The 27,645-nt window shown below is 44.5% G+C and overlaps 2 protein-coding genes across 3 annotated transcripts; one reads left to right on the top strand and one right to left on the bottom strand.

The window, feature by feature from the left end:
• Positions 1 to 41: 41 nt before the first annotated feature.
• dbh (dopamine beta-hydroxylase (dopamine beta-monooxygenase)) lies at positions 42 to 9,716 on the bottom strand. Its single transcript, XM_052051561.1, has 12 exons — positions 9,326 to 9,716; positions 8,412 to 8,558; positions 8,028 to 8,285; positions 7,107 to 7,283; positions 4,683 to 4,785; positions 3,847 to 4,013; positions 3,197 to 3,340; positions 2,428 to 2,466; positions 2,155 to 2,214; positions 1,925 to 2,052; positions 1,687 to 1,846; positions 42 to 533 (listed from the first exon to the last, which is right to left on the bottom strand). The coding sequence occupies exons 1-12, from the start codon at positions 9,701 to 9,703 to the stop codon at positions 420 to 422; spliced, it is 1,875 nt and encodes a 624-aa protein (XP_051907521.1). The 5' UTR covers positions 9,704 to 9,716; the 3' UTR covers positions 42 to 419.
• A 3,431-nt stretch (positions 9,717 to 13,147) lies between these two features.
• fam163ba (family with sequence similarity 163 member B, genome duplicate a) lies at positions 13,148 to 26,812 on the top strand. Of its 2 annotated transcripts, XM_052051715.1 has the most exons (5): positions 13,148 to 13,653; positions 13,880 to 13,968; positions 22,012 to 22,127; positions 23,208 to 23,583; positions 26,600 to 26,812. In XM_052051715.1, exons 3-5 carry the CDS (start codon positions 22,035 to 22,037, stop codon positions 26,767 to 26,769), a joined length of 639 nt encoding a protein of 212 aa, XP_051907675.1. In that variant the 5' UTR covers positions 13,148 to 13,653; positions 13,880 to 13,968; positions 22,012 to 22,034; the 3' UTR covers positions 26,770 to 26,812. The 2 variants fall into 2 exon arrangements, with proteins under 2 accessions (XP_051907675.1, XP_051907676.1); XM_052051716.1 differs by lacking the exon at positions 26,600 to 26,812 and having other exon boundaries at positions 13,157 to 13,653; positions 23,208 to 26,298.
• Positions 26,813 to 27,645: the final 833 nt, after the last annotated feature.

The raw sequence follows: 27,645 nt of genomic DNA, 5'->3' as shown, positions 1-27,645 counted from the left end.
ATCCTGCGAATGCTAACTGAAGACAACAACAAGACACTGGAAAGGTTATTCTCAAATGCTTTATGACATGAATATATATCCATGCTTTCCACATGCTATGTAAAACACAGTTATTTGTCTTCATATAAAAGGAAAACAAAAAGATGGAGCAAGACGCATGATTGCAGTAAATATTTCTGTTAAAAAACCAAAATATTCATGATTTTTTATTTGAACGCTACTCCCCACCCCCCCTCCCCAATGCATCAAAACAACACTCTGATCCACAAAAGTATGTCTTTAATTCTAAGCGTACAATTAAAATAGGAAGTTGACTATGAACCCGCGCAACCCAGACAAAATGTCCCTTTGCCCCAGAAGTGGGGGCCTCCTCCTCCTTAGGTTGAACGTGTCGTCAAGCCCCCCCTTCCTGGCTTGGCTCAGATTGGAGTTCCATCCGGGCGACTGGCGGGACGCACTCTGACCTCACAAGGGTAAGGGGGCTTTTTGAGTGGCGAGGTTACCATGGGTAGAACCTGTTTCTCCCACTCACCCTGGAGAAAGAAGCATAGGATGAGAATATAGTAGGAATTGTTTTGGGAAAAAAATAAGGCCCCATATCGATCCATTTTGTAAACCTTAAGTCCTCATTAGGCCCACCTCTTACCGGTGATTCACAGCCACACACCAGATGAATAACACTCACGCAAATAACCAACCCATTCATTGGAAAAATAGTTCTTCTAAAACTTTCAGTATCTACTGGCATTTTGTTGACAGAGGCTCTCCACGCTTTGATTATTTTAGCCACAGAAATTAATTGGATTATCAATAAATATTGTTTAGTATTATTGTAAAACAATAGATATGGAGATACTGCACTCCAAGCCCAGCACCCCTTTTTGGCCCGCTGCTTCATTTTATGTGGCCCATGAGTACAATACAATACAGGCACATAAAATGACAAGTTTTTTTTTTTGGTGATTAATCGTGTGTTTGAAATTACGAAAGCGTATAGCTGTCACACCAGGGGGAAAAAATGGACAAAAATTTCTGGTGTGGCAGCAATACACTTCCGTATGAAATAACTGAAAATATATATACTGTATATACCTGTATATATTTTTTTGAACTGCATTTTGATTTCAAAACTAATCATTCGTCAACTTTTTGTGCATATGTGATAATGTGAGGCTGACTTGGAGCCTTCAATAAACCTAACGAGGGGCGGCCCGGTAGTCCAGTGGTTAGCACGTCGGCTTCACAGTGCAGAGGTACCGGGTTCGATTCCAGCTCCGGCCTCCCTGTGTGGAGTTTGCATGTGGGTTTTCTCCGGGTGCTCCGGTTTCCTCCCACATTCCAAAAATATGCATGACTGGCTGATTGAACAAATAAAATAAATTGTCCCTAGGTGTGAGTGTGAGCTTGGATGGTTGTTCGTCTATGTGTGCCCTGCGATTGGCTCGCAACCGATTCAGGGTGTCCCCCGTCTACTGCCCGGAGACGGCTGGGATAGGCTGCAGCACCCCCCGCGACCCTAGTGAGGATCAAGCGGTACGGAAGATGAATGAATGAATGAATAAACCTAACCTGCCTTTTTTCTGGGAAGTGGGTTGAATCCACACTACCCAAGAAAGCCCACATAAGCACAGGGAGGACATCAAAATTCCACCCGGAAGTATATTGACACGTTTTTTTGAGACTCACAGGGAAGAGGCGTGCAGTGGATTGGTTGCAGTGCATGGAGATGGGCGCCGTGTTGTAAAGAGAGTCCAGCACTTGCGTGGCAAAGCCGTCCCACTGGAGTCTGGAGTACTGCTCTGTCACACCCTCGTCGCCACAAACGCACTGCTCCTTTCCCTGGAATCTAACGACAAACGGCGCACCTAGATGTCACGGGACCATGAGGGAAGTTCAAGACCCCCTGCTGATGTTTGCACGCTACCTGTTAATGAAGCTGAAATATTTTTGCAGGTGATCCAGGTCCACGTGGCTCTTGCACAGCTCCAGCTGAGTGCGAGGGTAGTAGTGGACATAGTTGACGCACATTTCCTCCATGATGCCGAAACCACCCTGAGGAACCACCGTCAAGAAGGACATGAAATTTATGAAGGTACTCCCCCCCCCCCCCCCCCCCCCACCCATATTGTATTTGTGTAGCAAATGGTGACTCACCACGGTGGGCTTGTCCCTATCTTCTGTGTTATAAGTACACTTCGTGATGAGGACATCTCCCTGTCAGAAGACGCACATCATTAAAAAAATAAAAATAAAAAAATTAATTATTTATAAAAATAAATAAATAAATAAATGCACCAAAAAACTGAAAAATAGAAAATGGTTTGTTGAGGTACTGTTCCCCTTCATGCCACTAAAAATGCAATCCAGTTTCCAAGGTTGACTCTATTTCATTGTAGAGGATCAATTCTCGGGCACCTTCGTACTCACCGGCAAAACGTTGGTCATCTTCCTCAGAACTCTGATAGTCTATAAGAAAAAAACAACAAAAAAAAAACAAAATAAAGACAAGGCGGCCCGGTAGTCCAGTGGTTAGCACGTCGGCTTAGCAGTGCAGAGGTACCGGGTTCAATTCCAGCTCCGGCCTCCCTGTGTGGAGTTTGCATGTTCTCCCCGGGCCTGCGTGGGTTTTCTCCGGGTGCTCCGGTTTCCTCCCACATTCCAAAAATATGCATGGCAGGCTTATTGAACACTCTAAATTGTCCCTAGGTGTGAGTGTGACAAATTTGAAATTGGGGGGGCGGGGGGGGGCTTAAAAATTTTCGACAATCGACTTTCTGAATACCTTTCCGATCATCTCAATAAAAAAAAAATGAACCTTTTGATTTTATTTTCAAAGTCGAGACACATCGGGAGATTGGCATGGCCACGTGTTGTTTGAGGAGTACCGTACGCATGCACACCTTCTGATTGACGTCCTCCTCCATGAGAGAGGCAGAACACATTCATTTTCTCCCCTTGTTTGTTTGTCGCCCTCAAACGACACTCGGTGGTCGTTCACAGCTCGAGCTGAGGCAACCCAGCGGGAGGTCTTCACCCCTCACAGCGATCATAAGCAACATCGCACGTTACTTTTCATGATATGAACCGTGTATTGCCGTGATAAACGTGACATAAGTTGATGATGAATGATATCATTTCATACAATAGAAATTGACATCCCCTTTCACGCAAAAAAAGTGTCCTCGTCGCTGCTCACCTGGTAGTGTGTGCTGAAGTGTTGGTCCTCCTGCACCACCTCCACCTCTTTGCCCCCCCTCACCAAGACAGTGCGCACCCCGCGGCCCGCCAAGTGCGTGTGCAGCTGGGACGCGAATATGAAGATGCCGCCCAGAGGCAAAGCCTATTTATGAAAGAAGACGAGATGATCACTGATATAGGACTGGATTCTGCTACGCCATTGGTTCACAAACAATTTTTAGATCAAAACACCTTTCAGATCTCTTCGAAACTAAATCTGGGACAGAACATATACCGTGTTTAGTTTCAATGAATACGTAAATGAGAACATTTCTCTGTTATTTCGATTCTTCTTTATAAGATACATTGTCCAATCACTGGTGCGCTATTTTTAGAACGGGCCAATGGGCTAATCATGTTGCTCTTGGGGCTAACTAGCACCCGCTGGTACCGTTTATTTATTTATTTATTTGGTCAACCGAGCAAAAAGGCATCCATGTTTGCAGTGGCTCATTCGTCTTGCTCCCTCCCTGTTCCCGCTCCTCAGTGCGTAACTACCCATCCCTCCCCTCTCTGCTCGCCGAGAATGACAAGGACAATTAAAAAAAAATAATACATAAAAGATTGACATAATTTGATTGAAATTAGACGTGCGTCACGCATTCTTACAGTGCGTGTACACCTGGAGGTGCAGTAGCCGGTGAGGTAGAAGCTGCGTTGCTTAGGCGGGACGGCCATGATGGGCGTGTAGACCAGGCCCAGCTCCATGATCCCGGCGTCGTAGCGCCTCAGACTGGGCGTGTAATGCAACCGTATCCCCGATGAGTCACGTCTGCCTGCACGCGGCGACGTGGCAGATCGTTAATGCGCTTTACCTGCGGTCCATTTAACCGCCTGTAACATGTTCACATGCTCGCAAGGGCAGAATAATTTCAACAGGATATTCATAAGCATTCATGAGTGAATGATTTAAGGCGGATGTTGTTTATCTCTCAGAGGTTTGTGAGAGGACACTCGGGTAGGAATCGAGATCGTCATTGACTCGCGGGGACAAAGCGCAATGTCATTGCTAAGTTGTTGGACGTCTTTCGAGTGAAACATCATCTGGGCCAGAAATGGGCAACTCGCGGGCCACATTCCGAGTGGCCCTTGGATTGATTTTAATATCCACCTACCACAAATTTTGATTGATGTGTGCGGGTTTGCTTGTTTGTCTGTCGACGGCATTCAAACGCCACACTAACATTACAACATGAAGGTTGTAGATTATGCTAACAGGACGAGCACTCCTAAAAAAAAAAAAAAAAAAACGATAGGATCCGTGAACATGGCACTGGAGGTCACATGAGGAGAACACACTGTAAAGTCTGTCATGACGAGCGCTGGCCAAGATGAAAAGCATCATCTGGAAAATTTGAAACGAATTGTTCGGTTGGAAATTAGCCCGCAGCTTCTCAGGAACACTTTCCCGGTGTGTACGTGTGTGTGTGTGTGTGTGTGTGTACCAGATATAAGGAGAGGGTTGTGGTAATGAACTTCCAGGCGAAGGAACCTTGAGGAACGTGGCCCACCAATGGGGAGGCCTGCATCAGGAGGGTAGTAAAACGCCTGGAAACACGCACAGGACAAAAAGAAGGTATTCTCTTTGCTTAAAGCTGAATAAAATGTGTCGACGGCCCAAGAATATTGCAAATATGAAACGAGGGGTCTGTCGTCACATGATTACTGGTATTCCATGTCTTGCTCAGTTTGCAAAACCCTGCTTTCCAGGACACTGTGCTTATTTATTGATCATAAGAGAGCCCGGACATTTCCCATATTTGACTCAAATATTGCCCAAAAACAGATTTTTAAAAAATTCCCATTCAACACAATGTTAGGTATTTTCTACTCGAGTCCTGGAAATTGGAAATGTTTCTGAGTTTGGGGCAAGCGGAATAGAAAATGCAATTTTTCAAAAGCATGAAAGGCCGAGCCGTATTTTGGCAGTGCGCAAGATGGCCCTGTCCACTCGTCGGTGACGTTCAATGAAATAACAAGCCTTTGGGGTATCCGTCTCACTCTCGTCGGGAAATCTTTATGCAATCTTAATTCATCACTTAATCTTGCGCCAGATGCAAGCCCGCGTGCCTTCTGCCGATCCGATTGAGTAGTCTTGTTATTTTGATATATTTGGTGACGTTATTTTCCTTATCGGCGAAGCCAAAACAATTGAGGACTCGCCGTCTCCTCTGTGCATCCACGCGCGACTTTGTGTTTGTTTATTTTTTGCAAGGTCGCATTTCTTTGGATGGTGCTGCCGGGGAGAATTGAACAACGCTATTTACGCGGTGATGAAAGAGGCCTGAATATTTCCCACCTAATCTCGTCTTGGCGGCTCACACGAGGCAAGGGAGGCATCCTGCTTGTTGTTGTTTGGCTGACACATAATCCAATCAGAGAGCAAGCCCGGCCGGGGAGCGCAGAAATATGGTGACAGGCTCCACGTTCCCCTGTCCGCTTTGTTTTATGTGACACCCCCCCCCCCCCTCCCACGGCTTTGCTGGGCCTGCTCTGTAGCTTCGGTTTATCGCGCTCAACTTTTAGCTTCTATCGATTTCTTCAACTGATTTACCGCCGCAAGTTCTTTTCAAGTATTTGGATGCCTCACACCATGTGAAAGCGATTAATTTTGTCTCGGTTAATCTTGCAAAGCCCCCGCAAATCTTGCGAGGCTTCCAAAAGAAATCTGAAACAAACCTCACAAGACCTCAGCAAATCTCACGAGCGCTTCAACAAAGCTTGTCGGTCCTAAATCAGTCTTGCAAGACCTGTAGGTCTTGTCAAAAGCTGCAAAGCCTACTCATTCCTGAGTGACCAAATCAAACTGGAAAAACTGAGGCGAGTCTTCCCTACGTACTGTTGTAAATCTCGCCAAAGTTTAGCTGCATCTTGCAAGATCTCGGCACCTTTTGTCAGAATTCAGCAAATATTGTGACCTAAACAAGCGTCGCAAGTCTCTCGGCCTGTCATGGGCTGTGTTTGTTTGGTTCCAGCTCTCGCTGGAGGGAAGTGCGTTGCCCTCCAACAGGCTCACCTGTTCCTTGTTGGCAGTCAAAGCCTTGCCCGGTATTTCAGGCCTGCTAAATTGTTTACTCTGTGTCGGATTAAGATAAGATAAGATATCCTTTATTCTGGGGAAATTTACAAATTATTTACAATTACAATTAATTAATTAATTAGTTAATCGCAAGATTATTAATTAATAATTGTAATTAATAATTACAATTATTACCCAAAAAAATTATTGACCTCGCTCGCTGTACTGCCTCCGGTGTTTTATTTTCTCGGGCTTCTAGCTCATGCGCCGAGTCGCCCGTGTTTAGATTTTGAAAATAAATACATTTAAATACCCCACCCCCCACCCCCCGCAAATTTATTTGAATCGATTGTGCATTTTTTCGATTTATTGACCCTTGAGTCCAATGGAATGGGAATGAAATGTCCTCTTTTAAAACTGTACTGCTGTATTGTTTTTGGTTTGTTTTTCTCTTTGTATGCGAGGCGATGCAAGCCATTGTGTGTGTGTGTGTGTGTGTGTGTGTGTGTGTGTGTGTGTGACGGCTTGCGTGCGAATTGTCTTCCCACATAGCGACTGGCTGCACACCCTAAATAGACTTTGTGCAGACACTTCTAGGCTTACACATTATTTGAGTAGGAGTCGCTCTGCAAAGAATAGTCGAGGAAAAAAATGCACCAAAAAAAAAATCTAACTGAATTCCAAGTCCTCCTCAAATTAGAGGCTTCTTGTGTAAAGACGGCACTTCTGCTGAAAAAAATCAGATCTTGGCCCTGTTTTAATAGTTTATCCCTATCCACCATAAAGTTCTGGACATTTTAATTCACCAAATGACAGTATCAATGAGAAAAACATCCAGATTTCACGATACCTCTGCACCCATGGCCCAGGCGGCCAGAACGTGTCGGCAGAAGTTGAGATTGGCCGGCACCATCTTGTTGTCGCAAGAGCCGCTGTACTGGGGAACGTCACCGTCGTCCGGGGAGCATTCAAACACCTCGATGTGATGCACAATGGCCTCGTTTCCCGGTGTTATCACCGACTCGTACTAATGCAAATAAAAAAAAGAAAGAAAGAAAATGTCACCTAACATAAGCAATCGAATTTCATTAAAGTGATAATGTGCACAGGGGTCAAGGGTCAAGCTAGCTTACAAGTTATATGACTCGCATATGAGTATAAAAATAAACACTGCAACATTAATGCATTCAAACAATATCAGCAGCTGGCCAGCCAACTCGTGTTTATTTTAGCCCTGTGTTCGTGTAGAATTAAGTTAATTAAATTTGAGCTCGCTTAAATTTCCCTTACAATTGTAAAAATAATACGATTTTACGTGTATAGCAGTTATCCAGTCTGCAGCTAGCTAACTGTTGATTTAGTGCCACACAAATGTAGACCGTTATTTATCTTCTTATTATGATGTCAAATTTTAAAATGGGCTAACTACTGACGTGACAACTTTCAGAATAAAACCCAGTCCTTTTGAGAACATATCGCTGAGTATATCCGTTAGCCCGATTGCAACAAAACACAAAGTTACTTTCCTGTCATCAAAGTGTCAATGGCGTGCGAACGTGTACAGTGTGTAAAACGCGCAGAATTGCGCAGGAATTCAATTTGTGGACTTTCTGCATTTGCCTTGATGTATGCTTCGTCCTGCCAAGCATGACAGTCCATCTGTTGTTTGCTTCCTCCAGATGCTACACAAAAAAAAAAAAAAAAAAAAAGAAAGCCGCGATAATTGCAGCTAGTGCACTATCCCCACCCCTCGGCAAACCCCTTTTTTTACCATGACAATATGATTCTCGGCCATGTTTTCGGGCAGCTTGTGGATGGAGCACCAGTAGGTGGTCTCTTGAGTGGGGATGACGACGTCGGGCGCCACCACGTCCAATGTCTGCACGTCGGGGGGTAGCGCGGGGGCCGGCGTGTCGGGGCGCAGCATCAGGATGCGCTGGAGACCCGTGTGGATGCGGGACAGGTTGAGCTGCTCCGGTGAAGCGAGCGGTTGATCCAAGAGGCCATAAATGATGTGCACCGTTCCCTCCTAAGCATAGCGCATTTATCAGTGCACTCGAAAAAAAAAAACCTGAATCTTATCTATTAACTGCGATGCTATTTTAGTGTAATTTAACTTCAGGACTGTCAACCTTACGGAAATGAGTCATGTTACCTCAATGAGGTAGTCTCTGGGGTCACATGTGCTAAAGGGTCTCTTGAAAAGCAAGTAGAAGCCTCCGGACTTCCATTTGGCTTCAATCAGCTCATAGTTCTGTTGGCTGTCCAGCGTCACCTTGCCTTCGCTGTCGCTCCAAGCGTCCTGAAGGCAAACGTGACAAATGCAAAATCATTTGGAATGGAGTCAATAGTCTAAATGAATGTTACGTAGATTTGTTTTGCAGCAGCTGCGTCAATCCACTTGTTATCTTTCTCGCGTTTGTCTTCGCATTTTGGTCCAGAATAGCACCCGAGATCTTTTATTTTACCGGTCTCCTCTTACATAACTCTTCTCAAAACGTAACAACCTGCTCACATCTCATACAGCGTATCGACTGTTCTATTTTATGTCCACAAAAATGGTATCGTGCGTGAAACAAACTGTACCAATTGTACGACTCATGTTATCACCTATACACACCGCATTGATGGACCATATTTAGAAATCAGAAGCCAGTAAAAAAAAAAAAAAAAAAAAAAAAATCAACTATTTTTAAGTTTTTTTTTTAATTGTAAAAATTTAAAAAAAATGTTTATGAAGACAAGTTGCAATTTTGGTAATTTTTTTTGGAGGTATGTTTTTTTTGCCTTCACAGGCCAGATAAAATGACTTAGTGGGCTTTTTACCTTTGCCCAAAGTCAACTGATATCAACACCAGCTGACACACAGCAAGAGTCATAGGAAATGGACAGATGGATGGTCTGGGTAAGCAAATTAATCAAGATGAAAGGATCTCATTCAACCATAATTGATGAATGTATCGAAATCGAAAAGGAATGTCACCCCATTCATGTCACTTGTCATCTGTTTTATTATTTACAGTTCCATGTTTAAATGAATTTTTTTTTCTATATTATCCATTGACTCACCCCAAAGTAACTCTTGCTTCCAGAGTTCCAAAGCAGCACCAGATCAGCGTCGGTCAGCTCCCCTCGGTCGGACATACCCAGCACCACGCCGTGCTTCAGCTCGGCCACCTTCAGCTCCATGAAGACCTCCTGGCGGGCGTAGCTGACGTTCCAAGCGAGCTGTAGCCTCCCGAGTGGGTCCAGCAGCACCCGGAAGGGCAGCGGCAGCGCGGGCGGCGTAACATCGGAGGACTTTGAGTCAGGGGGGGCCAGCTCCACCACTGCGATGTGGGACGGAGCCTGGTAGGAGGCCACCAGGATGACCGTGAGTGCGGCCAGGGCGGTCAAGTACATGACGGTGACGTCCTGGAGGCGGAATTCTCTGCTCAGGATCCTCATGGCCAAAACGCGTGTGAGTTTATTTTTGTCAAGTTTATTCTAAAGTATATTCAACTTGGGGGGGAAAAAAAATGTCCTCGCGGGTAACGGAAGCTCAACAGCGTCTCCAACTTGTTGCGAGTTCCATTCCTCGCGTCGTCTTGTGCGCTCGCACCCGATCTGTGCTTTTTAAGAGACTCCTCCCTTAGCGATTTGTCTGTTTTGTTGCAGGCTAATGCTATTATTTGTTGAGCGCAATTCAATTGTGTCCGAGAAGGCCCCTCGGGTCAAAACATGATGTTGCGTGTCTGTCATACTCTAATTGTGTCCAAAACCTACCGTGGATATCATCAATGACAATCATCAGCATCGTTGCTCTGCCCTTTCAAAGTAAAAATAAAAAAAGTGCATTTATCACGTACTTCCTTTTTGAAGAAATCTGACCTTTTGACAAAAGTATTTAGTTAGGCAGCAAGCGTTTGAGGAGCCATTAAACAACTTAATGTATTTGTAGCTTTCCTCAAGACGCTTCCTCAGGCTGTGAACAACCTAATTGCGGTGCCAATTACGGCCGGCACATACGAGATGGACATTTGAAAGGTGCCTTGAAAGGTTAGCGCGTCCCCTGAGCGAGCACGTGCGTGCGTGCAACAGGCGATCGTGTCCTTGAGAGTGTTGATTCAAAATAGCCGTCAATACGGCGGGATACTCTGATGGAACCCGATAATATTAAACCACGTTAAAATCTAACAAATTAAATAATAACTATCAGTCGGTCTTATCATTTGTAGTTAATAGGTGGGAGAAAGTTGGTTGGGAGAACCACAATATCCATTTGAGGACAGCACAGCACAGCACAGTCCATTGCACTTTGCATAGGTAAAAAATGTTCATTGTGTATAGTTGATCTGATCAAGTCCAGGTTCATTTGAACTCCAGGACACATTTACAAATGTTCTGAATACAGACCTGCCTGCACTTTTTTTTTTTTTAATTAAATTTTCGACATGATAACATTGAATTGTCTTTTCCTGGATAAAGGGTCTGGAGTTTCGGTAAACGGCAAACCGAAGGGTAGAGGAGATGCGGTTGAGCATCCGGTAATACAATCAAAATGTAACGTCCCAGCGCATTTGTTTTTTTTTTACGTGTCCTTCGGCTGTCGCATATGCTCCATTTGTCACGTATGCATTACACGTTGGTCACGTTTGTGCTGATGTGTCAGCAAACGCAAATATGGCCGGACGTCACATTGGAGACATTTTCACCGCAGGGAGCGATGCACAGAGAGAGGGGGGGAGGGTAATGGTGTGCCGGGAGGGGTGCACCGAAGAAGCGATTTAGAAGATGACAGAGCTTTGTCTGCACGTGTGATCATATGTGTGCACGTGCTGATGTTTATGTGGCAAGCCTGTCGTTTTTTTTTTTTAACTTTATCCTATACATGACATTTAAAGAATACATTTTATGGTAAGGAAATTGATTCCCAACCGGTGTGCAGCTACACATTAGTGAAGGGGGGTAACTATCCAATTGGACTTAATTAACCCCAAAAATATTGATTTACTACAAATAGTTTGTTTAGCTCTCTATGCCAGTTACCTATTGTGAAAGGCCGAACAATTAAGTACTTTCCCATGATATCACAAGGGCCATATTTCACCTTAGTATGCATGTTTGGTGGTTTCCTCTAAAATGACAGGGAACAGCACCATGTCCACTAAATTGAAGCAAAAAAATAAATAAATCTGAAGACAAATACTGTTTTCTTTTTCTTTACTGTATGTTATAATACAATTACATGGTATATATATCAGTAATATACTAATTTTAATCAAAAGGAAATTGCCAAAATTTGTTAATGGAGAAGATCTGGCACAGATTCATGATGATTCCATTCATTTCAATGGGGAGGGATGATTTGAGGTACAACCTATCAAAACATACCGAGAAAAGCGAGGTAAGCGCAATATCTTCTACTGGACATTGTATTTAAGTACATGTCCCCTAAAAGGAAATGGCTTAAAAGAACATTTGGGTTCTCAAAATGAATATATTGAAATGAAGCGTTGCACTTTGATTGCATTTGCATTTGCAGATTGTTAGCACAGTCTTCATTACGTATAAATCATCCCCCCCCCCCCCAAAAAAAAAAAATCACAGAGGATATCATGTTATGCGCAGCCCGGCAAGAAACGGGAATAAAAGGCGATTTCAGCCAAACGCCACCAATCCAAAGGTATTTTATTCTCCTATTCCTTGAATGTTGAATAATTCAAAAGCATACACTCTCCAAATGCACTAATCTTCATGTCTTTGAGTGTGCATAATGGATGCAATAAAAACTCAGACATTCATCCGATGTGGAACACGGCTGGAGAAGGTGGACAGGAGGAAAGTGGAGGTGGAAGCTAAGTGGCGAGACGATTGAGTATCGGGGGGGGGCTGACAGCTGAGGGGGATGTTTGTCACACCTGCAGCTTGAATGCCTGATCGATGTTGTCGTGAGGAAGTGAACAACCCCTGGTGGGGCGGTGGGGGTGGTGGGGGGGGGGGGTAGTGTACGACATAACTAACTTGCGTCATCCAAATGGATTTCAGGGAATATTTTCTTTGTTTTCTACCTCACGCGCAGAGAAGACGGTTAGACTAGTGTACAAAAGGATTGGATCATCTGGTCATTACCCCGAAAAAGAAGTTAATATGGAGTTGCCGCGACGTAAAACCGCTTCCACAATTATGATTAGACTTCCGGTAAGGTGTTGGAGGATGCCCGTGGCAATTTTTATTGCATTCATCCAAAACAGCAAATATGCAGTAGTGCATTGACAAGTTGAGTTGCTGTCAAAACTTCTAAATGATATTGAATTTTTAAACGAATCCGTTTCCTTGTCTTGCTAAAGTTATCTTCGTCTCGTGTTGGTGAGTAGGTGATTGAATTTATACCCCACTGGCTCAATGGTGTGGTTGACTTTTGTTACCATGACGATACTCACCATGTCGAAACCTGAAACATGCGACTCGAGTAATGAAGTATTAGCAGCTAATGCTAATCTGTTCATCCACAAAATCTTTATGTAGCTCTGTCTACCTTTGCCTTTATGATGTTCTCGTAGGCTTTTCTTGGCCTTTTTTTGGGGGGGGGGCAGGCAAGGGTCTGCATGTCTTTATATAATTCTGATTGAGTCTTGACTATCTTCCCCTGTTGTCCTGATATTTCCATCTCAATTGCTCATGGTGACTTTTCATTGCACGAGTTTTTCTTTCATTCATTTACTTTGCAGCCACAACCAACCATGCCGCCGCCTGCAGGCTCAAAGAATCCAAATGGACTTGTACCCCCATTTTTCTTTCTTACCCCCACCTTCTCTCTCTCTCTCTCTCTCTCTCTCTCTCTGTCTGTCTCCCTCTCTCTCTCTCTCTCTCTCTCTCTCTCTCTCTCTCTCTCTCTCTCTCTCTCGATCATCTCTCAAATCCAATGTGAGGCTGTGACTAAAGCGCCATCCCCCAGGCTGCTCGCTCATTGAGCGTGCTCACTGGCACCACCGCCGCGTGTTTTCCGTCGGCTCCGCAGGAATCGGCGTGCATTCCTCTATTCTCTTGACATAACCCCCCCCCCCCCTCCCTTCCCACACCCCGACACAGTTTATTTTTGCTTCCGAAGGGGCTGCATGGGAGGTAAATAGATTACTGAGCCTCTGCTTTGCCTGGTTGTGGATGAGCCGGAACCAAGAGACCAAGCCGGACCTCCTCGGACTGTTTGATTTTTTTTTTTTTAAATGATCATTTAAATGATTATTTTTTTACATTTTGGGATGGAGGTGTGGAGTTTTGCCATCACGCTGTCTCCTCCTCCATCACATATGCCGCTGAGACTGAGGGGGGTATTTGCGTAGGAGGCTTTTATTTGCTCCATCAGCCTCTCCTGCTCATCTATCGCCAAAAAACAACAGCCGGAGCCGTGAATGGAAGTGTGTGTGCAACACTTTGTAATTGTTTTTTTGCTTTCGGATTTAAGAGTTTTGCATGAACACAATGTATTTGGGAAGAGATTAATACCTTCTTTGCAACGTTCCTTTGTGTCCGTTTACGCGTCTATTTATGATAAGTGTGGCGCTCAGCTCTTATTTGGACTTACTTTCTTTATTTTCTTTTACATTTTCATCCTGTTATCCCGTGACTGCGGTCGACCCGAAGTCTTTCCGTCGAGCACAGATCAGGACCTGGCATCCAATCAGCCGCCGCTAGCCTCCATGTGACCTGCTTGATTCATCTTATCTCTGAAGGTGAGGCTGAATTCTCAAGTGCTTGGCTTATTGGGGTTCGATTTAAAATGAACACATCCTCTTTGTGATTGTGTCCCACATTATTTCCCCCCCCCCCAAAGTAAACTTCGCAAAGCAGGGGCGCGTCACATTTCAAAACCATGGACAGCACCACTGCCTCATTCAAGCCATAATGGGAGACGTCTGCTTTTCATCTCCCCGTACACTCCTCAATTTAATGCATAATTGGTTATAGTCCATCTAGACAGCATCGGGTGCAGTGCCAGTGCTTGTTGTTGCAAATAGAGCCGAGCACAAAAGCAGCAAAAGATTGAGATGAGAGCGGGGGGGGGGGGGGGGGGGTGAGCGAGAGTTGCCACATGCTGTCAAAACGGCATGACTTGCGAGTCACAGCTCCTGCAGACAACTGGTAGCCATACTCCCGTATTTTTAATTTTGACATCTTACCCAAAAAGGCAACACTGTTAAAATGGTGGCCGATGCTACTCATCGTCCGGTTTTTGTAACGGATGCAGCAAGGTGGCTTTGAGCACAGTTTTGAGGACATTCATGTTGGAAGCGTTAGGGTTCAGCAAAGGGTCCGGTCAAGTTGCTTAGTCACAAAAACTAACGATCGGTGTCTAAAACTAAAATTGAAAAAAAAAATCATTCACGAAATAAAATATACCGGTACTTAAAAATGCTTAAAAAAATATATGTTTGTAAATCTAACTAAAATTAGGGCAAACATGTCCTTCCTGTTCATCTTTGTTAATTAATATCATAAATGATCCTTCAGAGTTGATTATACTTATATTTATTTTGGTAATGAGAATTGTACTCGTGTCGTGTCTATTAAGTGGCATTTTTTTTGTTAGCTTGCACTGAACAATTACGCTACGTATTTAAAAAAGGAACTATGAACAACTTTCTTGATGAACAATTTTCAAAAACATAAGTGAACAAACAAACAAAAACGTTTAGTTAAAAAGACTAACCATAAAATAAACATCAAAACACTTTCTATTTTTTTTGTCCCTAGTTTTATGTGCTGTTTGGCTTGATGAAGTCACATAATGTGAATTTCATCTCTCGTCGTGGTGAAATGCGTGGCATCCATTTTGACTTAAGTGACCAAATGTGGCTGCTTCCAAGCATTTATACAGTCACTTAAACCAACAAGTATATTTTGATGAGATAAATATTGATATCACATTGTATGAAGTATGTCATTGCCACTCACTGATCAATTATACTTTCTTTATTCTGAATAGAATCACAGCAACGTATCATTTTCAAGGAAAGAATTCCCAAGGATTGTTATTGTTTTGTTTTGTTTTATATCTCAAAACAATCCACCCGCCCATTGTGCCTTTTAACATGGCCTCCAGCAATGGGAGAAAAGGCGGGGCTTGGGTTCCCATGGCGACATGCATCAGTGACCCTCCGAATAACCTTGGCCCCCGAAGAGATCAGTCAGACACACACACACACACACACTGAAGTCCCCCCCATAGAGCGTGACTGTGTGTTTTTACGGCTGATGTTTCAGCACTCGGCCATTAGAGAGCTGGAGTAGAGATGGGGAGATGAAGGACAAGGAGGAGGAGGAAGAGCAGCAGGAGGAGGAGAATTGGAGATATCAAAAGAACTCGCTGAAAAAACATGAAGAAAGGAGCGGCGAGAAGAGTAGTGGGAGAGCATTTGAAATATGGAAGAAAGGGGGTGGGGGGATTCAACAGTGTTAGAAAAGTGCAGAGGTATCAATGCAATTACGTGTCCACTTGAGTGCTCACACAGTGTGCCTTAATTACCGTTAAAATGCACCACGTGGAGTGAGCATCCTTGCAGATCCACTGTGGGCCATGAAAAGACGGGAAGGATGCGATCGTGTTAAGCAGTCGCCACACTGCTCCTCCCGTCCTCCACCCCCCCACCCCCTCCCTTCCTTCCCGGCACCCCCAGCACTGATTCGGCTCCACCCTGCTGTGCTCTCTGATGGCGAGTCCTCATGTGCCAGCCGCTGGTCAGCTGACCTCATCCCACTGAGTGATCGAGGGGATGGGGGTGGGGGAGGGAGGGTAACAGGAAGTAGTGGGAGAGAAGCCACTGCATTTTATTAGAGCTACAGTGAACAGACTGTACTGTGGTTCATCATTAGCTACCCAGCTGTAGCGCAAATTTTCAAGTGATTTTTACTGTGCTGGCCCACACGGCCAAATGCGTGTTTTGGATATGTATGTCTTTATTTCAGTTTGAATTTTCCATATCCTATTTTCCAAACTTGACAAGTTGCTTCCAGTACAAAATAGGCTCGAACTTTTTCGTGAAAAGCGCCCACTCAAGTAAGAAGAAGGTGGCGCAAAGTCAACCAGTAGCCATAGTAACACAATCCCTCTTAAGGTTTTTTTTCCCCCTACTTTTTCTTACACTGAAGCGTATATATTTGTCAAGGGCGCTTGAATATCCATCTTTTCCTCCTCTCGAAGGCTTTCTGCATTTCTGTGTTTTCTTCTTTATGTGGCACTAAACCTTATCCAAGTGAACAGCCGTTATTTTATGGGGGGGTTTTAAGCTGTTGCGGCTCTCTTTCAATTCTCTCATGAGCACGTTACAAAATAAGGCGACATGCTGTGCAATACGATACGTTGCAATTGGGTAAGTTAGTGTACATGTGATGCATTTATGGGTTACTTTTGCCATTAAAGTACAGAACGATTTTTTGGGATGCTTTTTTAAAAAATACCCCAAACATCAACGATTATAGCACACTATAGTCACTTTATTTATTGTCTTGCTGAAATCAGCCCGATTTTGTCCCATGAAAGTCATATACTGCTCGGCCAGTGACCTCTCACTCCCACCGTGTGGACAACTTCACTAAGCAATCAAGTATGTGCTGCTTATCAGAGGCTAACGCTAATCCGCGCCTATAAACAACAAAACACAACGCAGCTCTGCTTACCTTTTGGCATGATACCATCAGGGCCATCACAATCATGGAGGATATGTGGGTCACTTCATGATCGTGTTTCAGGCAGTGTAGTCTGTCAGCTGCAACTCCGGCCATAGCTGTAAAGTGGCTCTGGATATTCACCCAGCCTAGCTGATGCTAGCTAGCATGGGCAGAGAAACTCGGTTTGGCAGGGTAGTTCTCAGGACTTGTTTTCCCAGTTTCACATTCGATGGGTGAGTAGGCACTCCAGGCACACAACTATTTGTATACAAGCAATTAAAAAGCACATTATACTGTATGCCCACTTTGAAGTTTCTATGATGCTGCTGCCTGTCCCCTTGTCCACCCTCTTCTTGGCTCAGATTTGTTTTGCAGATAAAATAACATCTTAGTTATGGTCAAAACAAAGCAGAGGTATATAATAACGGCCTTCACTGATTTCATATGTGCACATTAAGCAGTGCCCGGGTTAAGAACGCACAACGATTGTGGTCATGGCGACAAGAAATTACATTTGGCGACTTGCAGCGCTGAGAAGAGAGGCCGTGCGTTGCACAGTGCATCGAGTGTATTATACACTTGATCATAAAAGAGGCGATGGAAGAAATGAGACACCTCTGCACATCTGGCCAATCGGCAAGTGTGATTGCAACTTGAGACCGCTGTGTTCCGAAAAAAAAAAAAGAAAAAAAAGAATCCAGTCCATCAAACGAGCCGCGACACCGTTCAATTATTTAGTTGCATTCTCAGTCAGTCATCACCAGGCTTTGATAATTTGCAGCCTTTTGTTGGTAAAATGGAATACCGAGCACGGTGTTGCATTTCAAGCAGCATTATTGCGCAGGAAGAAGCAGAAGCTGTATTGTCGATGTTATTTTTTTTATTTTTTAAAATTCTATTCCACTGCCAGATTTTGGTGAGTCACCGTGTCCTATGGTGGGAGCACTGAGCCAGAGGATGATGGTTGTTGGCAATTTTCTGCCAGGTTCTACTGCATATGGTGGCTGTGAGAGAATTTTGACATTCTGAGACTGTGACCCCCACGGAACTTTTTTTTGTTTTTGCTGTATTAGCATAAACTGTAATTGCTTATCCACTACAGTAGGTGGCAGCGGTGCGCTCATTGTTGTATCCCACCCTCCGTTCTGTGCAGCGCAAGCATCGTCTTTCGTGCCTCAGCCGCCGTTCAAAGTCATGTTGAAACAGACTCCCGGGGGCTTTAGCCGAGCAACGGGAGGCAGAGGGGAAGGGAAGAGGTTAAACAGACAGGAAACCACCTACTTAATGTGTTTGCAGTGGTAACGCTTTTCCCCAGCAGGAGGTCACAACCGCGCTGGCACTTTCGCGACAAATGGCGTCCTCTGTCAACACAATTTCTCAGGGGCAAATTTGACTGACACTGAACTTGTGAGCCAGTCCCGGTCATGTTTTTGACATTTCTCACAATATCACGAGATGGCTCCAAAATGTGTCAAACAGGAACAAAGTACGTTGGTGGTATTTTCAAGCGATACATCACAACTTCAGAGACGAGCTTTGTATGTCGGACAGGAGCTAAGTTTAGCCTGGGTTGTTAGTGGAAAAGCTTACGACGGAGTCTTGGAGCATTATTTCAAAATCAAATCATCTAGAAGCCATTTATTGCTCATCATATTGTTGCGTTTGAAGTGATGCCAAATATGTTGGAATGTATAGTCGGTGATGTAAGGGAGCCTTTAGAGTGACGACGTTTGAGTGTTTTTCTTCTTCTGTGGTCATTCCGCCCATGGGCTGACTGAAGAGCTACAATGAGACAGTGTCAAATGGGGAAACGTGACACGGGCCAGGCTAAATCAGGTGACGCTGCGGTCGTGCCGACAGGACGTTGCACTGTGTCACGGCTCAAAGGTGTCCGATTGTCCGCCTGGGCTCTTTGCCAACCCCGCACAGCGCCGATGCAGATGAGTCCAGATTTTTTTTTTCTTTCTTTTTTTCTTTTTTATTCCTTTCAGTGAAGAAATTCTGATTATTCACCGGTTTGCCATTCACACAGCCTAGCGGCCATTGAAAATACAAATATTTTCATGAGCCTGCATGAGGCTTATGGGGCCAATCCTGGTGGGCCACGCCCTGTGAACTTTGATTAGCATTCGGTATCATGACAACTGGACGCAATCGGAGCACTGGTCCGAGAGTGGCTTCTGCTTGCTAGAAACCGAGTGTAGAGTGGAAAATAAGATAACGACCTCTTCACTTGAGGCGGCAGCCATTTTGTAAAGGACTCGGCCTCGTTCCCAATTTCAGAACTGGACGGAGAACAAAACATTTACCGTACTTGGCTGTTCAATTTCACACTTAACTCCTGAGACCCATAACACGTCCATATAAACTTTCACTCATTTACCTAATAGCCACTTTTGCTATTTTATTGATTCATCAAGGACATTGTTTGGATCCTGAACAGGCGCTTCATTAGCATCGACTTATTTTTCAATTAAATAAGTAGCATCGTGTTGAATGTTTCACGGCGCTAAGTTCCGTTTCCCAACTGGAAAGCAGCTTCATTAGTAAGACGGAATGATCACTCGTAGACTCGAGTGAATAATCGGGGACACAAAAAAAAAAGTCGTTGATTGACACTTCTATTCAAAGAAGTCACAGACGGAAAGTACCAAGCGCGGCGGAGGTTATTCCCGCGCGTGCGTGTGTTGACAGCCTAAACTTGCAACAGTGTGAGTCTCATTGTTCACCACCTCGCAAGCGTTCCACTTCGCTCCGGCTGAGAGCTTGTCAGCGGAAATTATTTCCAGCAAGACCTCCGCTGTGATCTCTGCCATGTTCCATCAAAGTGTGGCGCTTTATTCCCCTTGTTGTTGTCTGAGCGCGTTAGCGGCGGCCCAGGATTGCCGCCAACCTCGTGTCACGATGGTGGACGAACACCAGCCAAAGCGGAGCTATTACACACTGTGGAGCGTGCATGGGTGTGTGTATTCAGCGCGCGCTTGAATAACGAACACCGCGGTAACACGCCGATCGGGGTTAAAATGGCCTCATGAGAGAATGCTAGCCAACCGTGCACGAGGGTTAAGTGGCATAGGCGCGTGAAGCATGTGTTGACAGATTCGATGCGTAAATATGTACGTGGTTTGATAAATCACATGTGTGCACCAATTAGAGAAGGGGGAAGAAGGTTCAAGACGAGCACCACTCCCCAAGAGTTACAGCGCTAACATTGCACTGACTAGTCGACTCATGCTTACTATCGTGGTTGCTCGAGCCTGACTAGTTGCTAATGATGTTTTTTTTACTTTAGGGGGCGGAGCAGCCTCCAGCAACAGATGAGTGCCCTGAATGCAATTAGTCCATCCCCTTATTTGATTTAAATTGTCCCCTGTTTCTGAATGTGCAGCTTTGGTAAGTGGGGGCGGGGGGAACAGTTCAAGGCAGACAAAAAAAAAAAAAAGCCAGGCTCAAGCATGATTTGGAACAATCAAGGTGAAAGGTGAGCTGGGAATTATTCCGCATTTGTCAGAGTTGTGCGAACGTTACTGAGCTGTTGGTGTTGAGCATGTTCGAGGTCATCCTCACCACTAGGGGTGCTGTCCAGCAGGCTTCCTAATCATATGCTTGAGCTCCTTCTCAACATAGAGGAGCAGCGGCTTGACTTTGATCCCCTCCTGAGATGATCGAGCTTCTCAAACTGTCTCCAAGGGAGAGCTCCAGACACCCTGCGGAAGAAACTCGTTTCATCCGCTTGTATCTGGAACATTGTTGTTTCGGTCACGACACACAGCGCGTCACCATCGATGAGGGCAGGAATGTCGATCAACCAGGAAGTTGAGAGCGTCACCTGTTAGTTCAGCTTTTTCTTAACCACAAAAACAAACCAAAAAAAAACGTATGGGATCCGCATCACTTTTTTTTTTTTTTTTTAATTCAGATGGATGCATCCGCCATATGTGTGTGTGTCCATGTCATCTGCTGTAGTGCAGATAACTTGCAGCGTTGACTCAAGGCTTAGCAACAGGCTCACAGTAACACCCCCACCCCCTCAACAAACACACACTCATCCTTGAAGATCGACTCCCCCCACCCCCTCCCAGCAAATATTGATTTTTAGCAGTTCACGTGCAGCGACTGTCAGGGCATTCTTTGCCATTCCTATTCTGCACGTGTTTGCTTTATCTTTGGGAGTTGACACAAGTGTTTTAAAAAAAAATTGTTCCAGTTCATTGCACACTATTCATAATCGCTTCTCATTGGATTGTTTCATATATGTGGCCTAAAAATGGTTTGCCATCCATACACGCTAATTAGGATTATTGGTTGTGTTAGCATCGGTTCATTGGCGACCATGACGCCTTCACAGGAACGGGACCGTCTCACAGGTGTAGGACTTCCTTTTGTTCATTTTGGAATGTCTTGAATTCTGTTACCTATTCTTGTTTTGCGCAAAAGGCGCCTTCTTCCTAAAATGATAAATCTTGCTCGTGATTGTGGGCAAAATGGCTGTTTTTGTGAGGCTGTCAATTTTTGTCCTCGGGGACAACTAAGTGAGGATACTTCAAGTTTAATTGCCTAGTTAGTGATGAAAATAATGTGTTCTGTTTCTTTATTGATGCCTTCTTTTCATGACATAATCACCCTGTTTTTGCCTTTTGTCAGCATCCCAATGCTCCATTTTATCCCCCCCCCCCACCCATCCTATTTCACTTCATCCCCTTTGGTCCTTCTTGTTTTCATTTCATATCCACTCGTCATGTCTGTCTCTCATCCTGACCTTTCCCTTCTGTCTGTCTCTCTCTCCGCTCTCTCTTTTTTTTCTCCTGCATATCATCTCAATTGCTTGTAATCAAACATCCTCAAACAACTTTTTATTTTTTTCCCTCTGGGCCCCCAAACGTTTTCAAGTCTGAACCGACACAGCGAGCGGCTCTTGCCAGATGATTCCATTACATTTATTTGTAACAGCTGTGATAATTCAATAAACGGTGCCGAGATGACACGCTGGTGTAATCTACTTGATGGCGCCTCTCCGTTGTGAGCCTTCTGGGCGCTCGTTATTGTCATCCCGCTTTTCACCTATCTTTTTTGTTGTTGTTGTTGTTGTTTCTCTTTGCTCCATGCAGGCAGTTGATGGAGAGCCATTCGAATGACAGCCGGGACAGTGGTCATCACCGGTGGAATTCTTGCTACGGTCATATTACTCCTTATCATCGCAGTACTGTGCTACTGCAGACTGCAGGTGAGTGTACACGGATTACGGCCGTCAAGGATCTTTTTTTTTTTTTGTAATTTATTTGAAGTTGCATTTCGGGAGAACAGTCAGAAATGCATCCAAATGCGATTTTAGCCCAAAGTCATCGAGAAGGGGCCAATGACATATTATATGATAAAGACATTATAAATAGAGCTTGGATGCGGTGACCCTCCGGAATTGAAAATTAACTTGTACTTGCTAGGTTGTTTGAGGACTGAGCGGACCAAAACTCATATCCGCACTCACCAAAGTGTGTTTGCATAGTTTTCATTTCGCGCCAGCCCCGCGAAGAAAGGAACACGCGCTGCCCGCGACTTACATCAGCTATTCTGCCTCAGTGGCTCTCACATCTGAGCCGCCCGGTAAATCATTCATGAGATCTGCCCCCCCCCCGAAATTCCCCTCTCACTCGTCGTCGTACATCAATCTCATTTTCCAGTGAGTAAGTCCTCTCTTTTTAACAGTGTCTGATTTCATACGAGACAAACCTCAGATTGCTCTATCAGGCTGGTGGGGGAGTCATTGGAGTTTAAATTTAAAAAAAAAAAAAAAAAAAACATCCCAGAATCACAGTGATAGCGGTTTCCTCGTCTCACCTGAAATTGCCGCAGAATTGGAAACGCTCTCCGCCGTCAAGTACAAGAGCACCGTTGATTGAGTGTAAAACAATCTTATCGTCTGTATTCGGGGCATGTTACGCTCGATTTAATTGCCAGACGAATCCAAGCAATCTCTTTTATTGTGGTTTGATATTAGCTGGCGAAATGCCCGGGATTCATCTGCAAGCTGAATTATTTTTATTTATTTTTTTTTGTGAGTAACAAATAGCAGCCGCAAATATTTTGCTTTGCAGAGCTACAACTGCACTGAGCAGCGACTGGGTATGATTACTGAGAATTGCCGTCTCTGAGCTGGATACAAAAGTGTTTTTTTTTTTTTTAATTGTATTTCATTTGTCGGCAAAGAAAATGATTGAAAAAAAAATCTGGTAACTGCACAGCAAGGTACTCGATTATAGGTACCGATAATATTTGACCCCATCTTGTCTCTTCCTCCCATCTCCAGTATTACTGCTGTAAGAAGGAGGAGTCCGAGTCGGAGGAGGAGGAGCCAGACTTTGCCGTCACCTCCCGCCTGCCGCCGGTCCACTCCAACCACAACATTGTGGCGGCCACGGCCGCCGCCTCCTGCATTCCCAATGGCCCCGCCCTCTTCCCCACACCGCCGCTGGCCCGGAAACTGACCCGCTCGCAGACCTTCTGTCCGTCGTGCACCCACTACGAGCTGCCCTTCTACCTGCAGCCCCCCGCTCCCCCGCCGGTTCACCATCAAGCCGATGGCCTGAGGAACGGCGGCGAGCGGGTCAGCTATCGCAGCATGCCGCCACCCCCGCAGCAGCCGGACATGGAATTGCCCGTGCCCGTCAACATTTCCAACTACCGTAAGCCACACTTGGCCCGCTCGGTCACCATGAGGGAAATGTTCACTCGCAGCTGTAGCATCAGCACCGATGTTTAGCCGGGCCTCCGGGTTCTATTCAACGATGGATGTGTTCAGTGTTAATGTGCTCCCTATCGTCCAATTTGGTATCATCTGATGTGCTCTGCTTTGGACATCCAACTGGCTCTCAGGACTCAATTTGCTACGCTACGTTCAGGTCAAGGAATTCACTTCCACCCCCGCTAACACAACTATGAGTTGTGACTGTTGAAGTGTACCAGTTGTTATATAACTTCTTGGCTTGAGAATACTTTTGTAAAATATATACAAAATGTCATTTCTATAGTCCCGCCCCTTCTCCGGGATGACATCACGGTAAAGGGATTTTCTCTCTGCCGTCGCTGCTAGAAAACAAAGCAAAATATGATTAGGAGCTGTGTTTCCCTGCCATGGAAGGATCTGTCTGCTCCTCCGTGCACAGATTATAGAGATTATGAAACATAATTCAGCGCCTGTGGGACGGGGGGGGGGGGGTGCCTTGTTGTTGTTGTTTTTTTTTTTGCAGATAGATTTAACTTTGGCTGTGATGTCGAAATGACATAAAGGGCTCGCAGAAGATAGAAATCCTCTATTTATCCCCCCCTCCCCAAATCTTTTCAGTCTGCTTCGTACTTTGTACATGGACCTTCCCATAAGTAGTGTGACTCTTTCAGTTATACGCTCACATGACTGTGAATGTCCAACTATTTAATCCTTCAACACGTTCTCGTAAGAATTTAGAAGGAAACGGTACAAAAGGCTGCACCAAAAAAAAAAAAAAAACGGTTCATTCAGTGGAGTATATTTTTTAACGTATTTTTGCCTTTAAAATGTTAATTTCCCAGCATTTCACAATTCTTAGAGTAAGCTCATAAGAAAAGTACATTTTGTACCTCTTAAAATAGGGCATGGAATCACTTTGGGCGTCTACATAGATCAAGGAACTGCATTGGGTAACATTTTAGTGCAAGAAGCCCCAACTGGTAACTTAAGGTGATTTTAAAACAGCAGTGAACCACGTTTGGTCACTTTATAGAGGAAAGAACCATTATTTGGTCATGTTACCAAGCGAGGAAATAGATTTGGAAATCTTAGAGGGGGCAAAAAAAAAAAGCCCTACATTTGGTGTCATTAAGAGGACCAGGATCCCTATTTGAATGTTTCATAACGAAAATAACCTAATTTGGTGATTTTGCAAAGGTATGGAACCATATTTGGTAACCTTGCACAAAATGGAGACATACTGTTGTTGGTGGCAACCATATGTGGCAAATCTACAGGTCAAAGAACCTTATCTGGTGGCTTTTTAGAGTAAAGAACTGTATTTGGTTACCTTATAGAAAAAAAGGGTCCTACTTTTTGGACAAGACACTAAATTTGGTCATTTTACTTGGCAAGGTGCCCTATTTGGTGATTCTGAAGGGCATGGAACTGTCACATTATTGAGGAAGGAACCATATTTAGTACCTTTCTTGGGGGGGGAGGGGAACCCACCCGCCCACATATTTGGTCATATCATATGGCAAAGAACCAGTTTTGGATGTACAAAATCATATTTCCAAACCTGATTGTGCTAGGAACCATATTTGGTGACATGCAATTCCATTTACGAACCTTATAGGGAGTGGAACTATTTATGATCATTTTAGGGCAATACACACCATATTGCTAATTGATATTTATTTTTATTTTTTTGTCACCCGTGTACTTATATGCAGCAATAACGCTGAAGATGATTTAGTTCAAGAATGATAGCGGGGATTGCTTTCTGTCAAAACCAAGGACTGATGGTGCAGCAGGTTTTAATGTCATTCTGGATTATTCCTTTCAAAAAAGAAAAACAAAAAAATCCATTCTCCCCTCCCCTTTGCTGAAGCTTTGTGGACTCTTGCAGCCTTTTTTTCTGTTGTCTTTGATTTGTCGATCTGCGCTGAAGATGACTCAAGCTTTGAAGGCACTTGTCTCAATATTCAACAGGACACTTTTTGTCTCTCCACTCCTAAAAGGTGCCGGAGTTCATTGAGTATTCATTCCCACCACCTGACTCATCTTGCTTGAGGTCTGCCGCTCGGACTGAGAATCTGCGACTTTTGAATTTTTGATGCTCTTAACTCATTCAGTACCAGCCAATTCTGGGCCAAGTCTGAAAAGACGTTTAAAAACGTCTTTGGGAGTGAATGAGTTCATGAATAGAATTTATTCCGGTTTCATAACAAGAGAAAGTGAAAGTGGATGCAACTGCACTGGACGCCCTTCCTTCACCCCCCCAGTCCCCCTTCTCTCTCTCTGTTTATCCTATTACAGAGCAAGCTCATTTATTTTTCCAGCGGATCAAACACGGAGTGATTGACGAGCTTTCCCGCAAATACGCATATATACGCACACAAACAATGCGACGTTTTCCTTGTTAATGATGCGACGGGGCGGTCACACGGGGAATTTGGTGCCATAACGAGTGGGGAAAAGAAAACTCTATTCTTGTTCGTATTATTCCGATGATAACAGATATGTATTCAGATGTTGCTTTTCCGTCAAGTATTTGAATGACTTCTGTTTATTTCACCAACCAGCTTGTTTTGTTTTCCGAGTGTAGAACGGACACGTTCATGTCCTTTGTTTTTAAATGGATAACTGGCTAACAGACACAATGTTGATAATAAAATGCTGTTCAAATTGATGTGATGTCTTTGCACCCGTGACAATCGTATTCCAGCAAAGTCCAGTTAGCATCCACCCGCTAAATGTTATTTTCTGTATTTTCTCCAGATTTTTTTATTTTGTTGTGGGTCGGGGGGGGGGGATACGTGAGTGTATAGTTCAATGCACCGCTGGGTAATGACCTTTGACCTTAACGCAAGGTACGATACACACATGCCAATAAACAGAATGAATATGAGCATTTTCACCCCCTATCTGATCAAAATCAGCGAAGGCCTCGTTTTCTAACGTCTATCCATTCTCTGTGCCGCTTATCCCAGGGTCGCGGGTGTACCGGAGCCTATCCCAGCTGACTTTGCACGAGGGGTACCCCCCGAATTGGTCGCCGTCCAGTCGCAGTTCTCGGATGTCTTTAAACCTGAACGATTCTAAGATATGCGTCGCACTCCTACTCGCGAGAGAGCGTAAGTGTAAACGTATCGTTGTCTAAAAGAGATCATCTGAAAGGTTTTTCATGTCTGAATGTAGCTCGCCCCCAAAATTTTTTTTTAAAATGTCATCACAAAGCGACTATTCATGTACCGTGCCAGGCGAGGCTCCTCACACACCTCCCATCTGTCACCGTCTTCTGTGCTAGCTCGCATTCGTTAGCTCTGACTCACTTGTGCTAATAAGTGCATCTATTTCCTCACCCGGATTGTTATTCTTTATAGGTTGTATCAGCCGCTTCCTCCATGACTCAGCCACTTTGTTGTTGAAATAACTCCCTCCTGTACAGGTTATGGTAATCATTTCCTCACCTTGCTGTCAGGGCTGTTCATTATCACTCTCGTGCATCTTGGGCAAAGTTAGCCATCTTCACAAACAGCCGTCTACACTTCAAAGCTGACCGGAGCTGTGTGCAAACGGCAAACTCCATTCCGTCGCTGCTGATCTGATCAGAGCTTTGACAGTCCGCGCTCGGTTCCCGGGGTAACATTTAATTTTCTGCCGTGTCTGCCGTTTGACTTGAAACACAAAACACTCGCCGGATGACTGGTTCCTTTTGTTGAAATATCTCACACGGAACAAACGGCTTGTAGCAGACAGCTGTGAACCGAAACCAAATAGAGTTTGTTTCAATTCGTGAGGAGAGGAGAGGAGCAGATGGGGTCTCGTTTTTAACAAAACGGTGACCAGGAAGCAGAAGTGAACCATAATCAAACACTAGTATGCCAAAACAGCTGCAGGATGCTGGTTTTAGATCTTTACACTGGAATAATAGTTAGGAATGGTTCCGTTTGACTTAATATATCCGCTGCAAAGTTAACAAAGATTCATTATTGGTGACAGTTTGACTCTGGAACTTGCTCATGTACGGGAACGT

This window comes from Hippocampus zosterae, chromosome 18 (assembly GCF_025434085.1).
Source record: "Hippocampus zosterae strain Florida chromosome 18, ASM2543408v3, whole genome shotgun sequence".
NCBI lineage: Eukaryota > Metazoa > Chordata > Actinopteri > Syngnathiformes > Syngnathidae > Hippocampus > Hippocampus zosterae.
Note: the sequence above shows the minus strand (reverse complement) of the source record. Positions and strands in the feature narration are given on the sequence as shown.

Excerpts from the sequence above, each read along its gene's own strand:
- dbh (XM_052051561.1), bottom strand. The coding sequence starts at position 9,703 with ATGAGGATCCTGAGCAGAGAATTCCGCCTCCAGGACGTCACCGTCATG. Across the intron at positions 2,467-3,196 it reads ACTTCAGCACACACTACCAG|ACTATCAGAGTTCTGAGGAA; the intron begins GTGAGCAGCGAC and ends TTTTTCTTATAG. Across the intron at positions 2,215-2,427 it reads AGATGACCAACGTTTTGCCG|GGAGATGTCCTCATCACGAA; the intron begins GTGAGTACGAAG and ends GTCTTCTGACAG.
- fam163ba (XM_052051715.1), top strand. The coding sequence starts at position 22,035 with ATGACAGCCGGGACAGTGGTCATCACCGGTGGAATTCTTGCTACGGTC. Across the intron at positions 22,128-23,207 it reads TGTGCTACTGCAGACTGCAG|TATTACTGCTGTAAGAAGGA; the intron begins GTGAGTGTACAC and ends TCCCATCTCCAG. Across the intron at positions 23,584-26,599 it reads CGTCAACATTTCCAACTACC|GGTCGCGGGTGTACCGGAGC; the intron begins GTAAGCCACACT and ends CGCTTATCCCAG.